This window comes from Calliphora vicina, chromosome 4 (assembly GCF_958450345.1).
Source record: "Calliphora vicina chromosome 4, idCalVici1.1, whole genome shotgun sequence".
Taxonomy (NCBI): domain Eukaryota; kingdom Metazoa; phylum Arthropoda; class Insecta; order Diptera; family Calliphoridae; genus Calliphora; species Calliphora vicina.
In genome coordinates this window covers 22,441,072-22,447,849 of record NC_088783.1, presented here as the reverse complement: position 1 = coordinate 22,447,849, position 6,778 = coordinate 22,441,072, and the positions used below count along the sequence as shown (strand labels likewise).

Here is a 6,778-nt window from a genome sequence, read left to right as displayed (position 1 = left end):
CGTTTTATAAAATGAGGCCCTTATGCTTTTTGGAAAAGGTACTTTTTATATCTTATCAACCGTTATCGAGCCATAGTCCATTTTTGGTCTTTTTCGCCGTGTTTTTCTAACCTCAATATATTAGATATTATGTTTTTTCTATAATTGTTCATCGATTTTGAAAATATCTCTAATTTGATTCCGAAAAACAAGTCAGAAAAATTCAAAATTTGATTCCCCATAAAGCTACTTCTAAATCAAAAAAATTATTCCTAGCCATTCCGCCTTCGAAGTTGAACTACTGTAAATCAACTCGAAAACACCTCAGCTCCCACCATGTGAAATTTCGTTATGATATCTCTAATTGTTCCCGAAATACCGAATTATTTAAAAAAAACTTTTCATTTCAGCAGCTTAGAGTAGAATCTCTTGATAATGATTGGTGATATTTTGTCTAAATTTTCGCTTCATGAAGACCATTTCTGAAAAAGACTTTCGTTTAATTCGTCGTCCCATTTTATTCCTGAAGTGAAATACATTTCTAGAAAAATTTTTAAACAAATATTATTTAAAATCTTTTAATCCAACTTTTTCTCGCAGTGTAAAACGCATCTATTGTTAGCTGCTGCACATTTTCAATGGCCATATATAAACAACCATTTTATTATGATGTCGCCCCGTATCTATTGTTTTCTCAAGTGGTTCTTTATTTTTCTTTCAACTATTTATTCCTTTAAGTTGGATTTGTATTGCTTTGGCCCAACAACAACAATTACGCTGACAAAAACAATAATACAATTGTTTTAATTGTTGTTGGAGGGACCTTTCTTTGCTCGCATACTGCTAACTGGTGTTTAAAATGTGTTATACCTAGAAACAGATTAAAACAAGGCGAACAAACTAAAATACTCCTAAACACACTCAAACACACACATTTATTTTTGTTGCGGTATCCTAGAACTAGCTGAGAAAACAATCTTCGTACTCACATGTGTGTGATCGTGATCATGATCATTTTCAGCCACTTGAAATTTCTATTCTTTTAGCTTCCCTTAATTTTGCATGTCACTGACACCCACTCGACTCACAGCATGCATGCAGCAGCATCAGCAGCCCATAGAAAAAGGTGTGCGTGTGTGTTTGCAAATGCGTAGCGTATTTTGGGCGAATTAACTAAAGGTGGAAATTCTTATAATGTTGGAAAATCTTATTTTGATATTAATGAAATACTCATTGACATCCAATTGAAATTTAGTATGGAATTTTTCAGCAATTATTTGTCGGCTTTAATCTCCTGCTGAAATTGGAAACTTTGCAAAATCAATTTCAATAACCAATGAATTTATTTTGGAATTTCCTTTAGAGTCAGAGTGGTTTTTTGGGTTTCTTATTTATGGATTTTCCCCTTATTGAAAAGTGAAGAAATAGTTAAACAATACAATATTTACATACATTAAATAGTTTTTATTATTTGTCAAGTGTGTTACTTATTTAGTAGGTGTTAAATATTATTCCCACGGTAGCTGTAAAGATTTTGGAAAAACCCCCCAAATTGAACTAAAAACTAAATTATGTAAATGATTATGTAACATATTTATTACAGGAGAATGTAGTTTAAATGTTTTAATTATAAATAAAAACATATTTTCAAATAAATAATTAATTGATTTTAAATAAAGATGAATTATCTAAGTGGTCGTCAGTCGTTTGTAAAGTTTTTCTACAAACGAAATAAACTCATGCTGTAAATGCGAACATCTTGAAATAATATGGGTTCCAAGCCATCATGGCATTGTCGGAAATAAGAAAGCAGACAAGCTATTCAGTATGGGATCCTGTATGTATACCGACAATCTGGAAAATACCAAACTCTTACCAAGGATCAAAGATGAACTAAAGGAGTAAGCGATAAATTAACACATCATAGACTGGCAGAAACCCAAAACCTAAAGAGAACAAACTACATTCGGAACCTAAATAGGCTAACAATCATAGGACTAGTTAAAATGTTAACAGCATACACAGAATTGAAGGCTCATCGAGTGAGGAAGAGAACGAAACATTGGAACATTAACTGTGTCAGAAATGTTTATTTGGATACCATGTCAATTCTGGAACATATTACAAATCCCGATTGGAAAGCACTATGAAATACTATGAGGACCTACAAGACGATTGGTCAATGGTTAATTAAGATATAATGATACCCATTGTAGAAATATTCAAATCTCCCACCATATAAATGATAAAACAAAGATTATATTTGTCAGGGAACTTTATGGCATGCAGACACAGTATTTACTGACTTGTCACATTGATTTCTCCGCCTTTTCAGTCAGGGATGAGCGTCGTGTGTTCGAAATTCAGTTCATGTTACTTGAACAGCGATAGAAATACCTACAAGGTGATTGGCCAATCAATGATAACTTATGATGATCCAATGTGATCGCCTGCGTTGGATGATACCCGTTGTAGAAATATTCAAATCTGTCACCATATAAATGAGAAAATTAAGGTTATATTTGTTAGGGAACTTAATGGCATGTAGGCAACATACTTTTTTAAGAATTTCTATGTTAGGTAAATTCTCTGCGAATTTTTAAGTTTTTCCTAATTAATTTGCGAAAAATCGTCTTTTTTAAATTCGAATGCATATAACTTTGGACGAAGTCATTATTTTTAAACAATTCTTTTTCTATTTGACACATACATGTGTTGCTACTCCAATAAAGGAAAATTGGAGAAAATCGGGAAATATTTGGATCCGCTGTTATCAAACAACTGGAGTAGGGTGGGTAAAAATGTTGAAAATTTAATTTTCATTATGCATGTGAAATTTCATTCAAATCGGACTTACAGTTTGGTAGTTAGATATTTATTTCCCTCTATTTTTTTCTATACCACTGTGCACATGTAGACACAGTAGTTCCTGATATGTCACATTGATTTCTCTCCTCCAATCAGGAGTGAGCTTCGTGTGTATGAGAAGAAGAACATTAGATGGCGCGACATTCATAGAAACACAGATACAGTGAAGAACTGACCAGTTCTAGCTTGAATTGAGTTCTGGATGAAGGAACAGACCTACTGTTCATGCACATACCGGATCATCGCCTTCATATCCTCAGATTACTCATTACAATCACTTGTTCAGCATTACATCAGTGAATTTATGAACTAATCCGGCAGAATTATTACGACTACTTGGGCTTGATCTCAATTAATAAATCTCGGATTAAATAATTGCAGTCTTAGCTGTTACAACAACAAAAATTGCCCATCCGAATTAAAACCTTGAAAGATGATATTGCATGTCCGAATTGATGTTTGAACGCTATAAAAGAAAATAATTTTTTCACCAAATCATTACTTACGATGAAAAATGGATGCATTACGATAACCCGAAGCATAAGAGATCGTACGTGAAGCCCGGCCAAGCAGAAGAATCGACACCAAAGACAAATATCCATGGCGTTAAGGTAATGCTCTGTATTTTGTAGGAGCAAAAGGGTCCTATCTATTATGAGCTGCTGAAATCTGGCACAACCATCACATGGAACCTATACCGAACGCAACTGATTCGTTTGAAAATATGCGGCCAGACATGAAATCGTAATATGCCATCATGAGAATGCTCTACCACATCATGCAAAGTTTTGCCTCCCCCGCCTTATAGTCCAGACCTTGCCCTGTCTGACTATTTGTTTTGATTTGTTTTGATCGATGCAGAACGATCTCTCTGGGATACGCTTCACTTTGGAACAGAGTATCCGCTTGACTGAAAAGGTCATAGCTAACAATGGGCAATACTTTGAATAAATTTATGAAGTTTCAAAATAAAGGCTAAAAATTGGAAAAACGTCTCGCATTTTTAAGTCATACACCCAATATATTTATAAAACAGATATTTGTTTAGCAATTTCTTACAATATTTCATACGCTTTTTAAATTGCCATTTAAAAAATAAAACAGCAGCTGAATATTCAGCATACACACATTAAAACATAACATTATTCATTAACAGCAAACTTTATTGGTGATCGTGGTGTAATCGTAAACTTAGCAAAGTTTTAAACCCAACAATTACTAAAAGCTTTAGTGCTTTTATAATAACAATAATGTTATTAACAGTGCAGCTGTGCAATAACCTGTAAACATTTAAATATGTGTGTAAGTGAGTGTCATTTTTTTGTGAGGTTTAAACAAAGTTCTTCTGTCCGTAAATAATCTTGTGCTTACTCCATCCATATAACACTTACTCAACATCCATATTAAGTAATAAAGCAAAAAAACTATAAGCATTATTCATGACCTGAAAAAATCAAAATAGAAAAAGAAAACAACAACAAGTAACAAATATAAAATAGACAGAAAATAATTAAATATGTAAGTATAATGAATTATTACCATTACCTTTGCATAAATTGGTAAGCCGACATTAAAAAAGTTACCAGCTTTTAAGACTACAGGTTTCTGTAGATATTGCATGTACATAAAAACAATTTTACGATTGTACGGCGACATCTCTTGCCAGTTACAATTGTAAATTCCATTCACAAGGCGAGAAGATTCTATGGTCAATTCGTTGGCATAATAGCAGGGCAAAAAGATCTGTAGATTCATAACTACAGCATACTGGATCAATGAGAAAAAGGTAACTGGATCATCTATGAAATTGATGTTCTGCAAACGATACAGGCTAAAACACAATACAAATGCACTCAATAAAATTTGAGCCAAAATGGGAAAGGAGACAACGGCTTCACATGATTTGGACATGCTATGAAGAGAATTTAAGTTTATCACATGTTTTTGATAAATTAAACTGTCAGTTTTACCTTTTTAATTTAAGATGAAATTCAATTATTCTCAACAGCTTTTGGGTAACACCAGCATTCGTTTCGTCCTTGTTAGTGCCCAAATTCTCCAAACGCATGGCTATCAACTTAAAGTACAAAGCCAAATGCTGCATCATATAACAATGAAACATGTCCAATGTACAATTGCAAATACATGTCAACGGCATGGCAATGAATTCATAACAGTAAGCATACCAATACTTTAACGGATGTTTCCAATTAAATGGCGTCCAATAGGAATATGGCAATCGGTATACGTTGAGAAATAGCACAGCTGTGAAAGAGGAACACACAACACTCAGGCTGCCCGCTATATAAACGAATGCCACAATACCATACAATTTAAACGTACGCTGCCACATGACAGATTCTTGTGTTGTTTGCAACTTGAACATTTCATTTTGTTGCCATTCATTAAACAAGGATTTGACCAATGCATCATGGTACCAGACGCTAAGTATCTTCACCACCAGTGCCGTTTCCGTTAAGACCATGTAAAGTATATCAGTGGCCTGATTTAAATCCGAACTAAATAGAACATCCAACCACATGAGCAGGGTGAAGGTAAACGTCAGTGGTATGTGTAGCATTAATTTGTAATAAATGGGTGACATTTTTGGTAGATTACGATGATGCAGCTTCTCGTTTGTTAAAACACCAGTGCTGCTCAGAATCGTTATAAGAATGCGCGACTTTTGCAAGGTATCGTAGGCCATTGTTGAGTGATGATGATACACACAGTTATTAAGCACATTTTTTGCAATTCGGGTTAATTTATAGGCCAAGTGGAGAGTGATAGCTGGTACAGTGGTTTAAGCAGTGTTATAGGTGATTATATTTTTTATTTGTATTGAAGAAAGTTCTTGTATTGAAGGAAAAGTGTTGTAATAAATCGAGCTTTTAATATTCCAGCAAAATATACTAGATCAATAGAATTTGACGTCATATAATTTTTTGAGAACTCATCGATTTCTAATTAATAGATTAAAACCATTATCTTAATGGGCCTTACCATATTGATGGTAAGAGCTGTATAGTGAATATTCTGAGGTATTAAAGTTATATCTGAGTTTCCGAGACCCTGATTTTCATATTGTAATCATTTTTACCAATCTTAAGAGATTGGTATATGTTGAGATTTAGGGAGAGTTTGAATATTTTGCATCTGTCATGGGAATCCATACTCTTTAAAAGTATTTTAAATAAATATTAGGCAAACCCATAGCTATAATAAATAAATTATCTCGTATATTGCAGACTGTTAAAAAACATAAATTGGCATAACTAAATTCCTCTTGTACCTTTTTGTTTTATATCTGTTATACCTTCGTGATATTCCTCACTTTTCTGTTATGCTTCAAAGGGGATAAGGTTGCACGGAATATAAAGATGGAAAGAGTTTATTTTAAACTCGCTGGAACTACGGGGACTGGTTCATTGGTGCACCGATCGGACTATCAATCTGAGGGTTGCGTGTTCGATTCCCACAGATACTTTGGGTGTATCTGCAATCAAGCAAAACGCTTCGCAGTTTGTGTTTGTTAAAAAAATAATGTCCCTTCAGGGAGGATGCAGTGGCTGTGGTTTAAAACCCAGAGTGGAAAGAAGATATCTGTTTCCTAAACAACAGTCATTAATTAATAGCGATTGGAATTGGCTCAGTGCTTGAGAAATGTATTGGAGTGATGGTATTCGTGGCATGATGGCTGTTGGGGCTTGGTTCATATTCATATTTTTCCAGTCGCTGCTGTCTTAATAATTGTACCAGGATTTGCTGATTGATTTGCTATAAAGGGCAGATATTAGATAGCCCGAGTTACTCAGCAAGGTGATTGTACATCGATCCATGCTGTTATTGTAGGAAGAGTTGCCAATTATGAAACGCATTGTCGGTGGTGTTAAGTCTTCATGACTGGAAATTCCATTAATCTTAGACATTT

General features: G+C 34.1%; 1 protein-coding gene across 1 annotated transcript; it reads right to left on the bottom strand.

Annotated features, from left to right (window-relative positions):
* Window positions 1-4,234: 4,234 nt before the first annotated feature.
* On the bottom strand, window positions 4,235-5,554 carry LOC135956967 (odorant receptor 94a-like). The gene is made up of 3 exons (XM_065507603.1): window positions 4,818-5,554; window positions 4,393-4,759; window positions 4,235-4,291 (listed from the first exon to the last, which is right to left on the bottom strand). Exons 1-3 carry the CDS (start codon window positions 5,552-5,554, stop codon window positions 4,235-4,237), a joined length of 1,161 nt encoding a protein of 386 aa, XP_065363675.1.
* Between the last annotated feature and the right edge of the window lie 1,224 nt (window positions 5,555-6,778).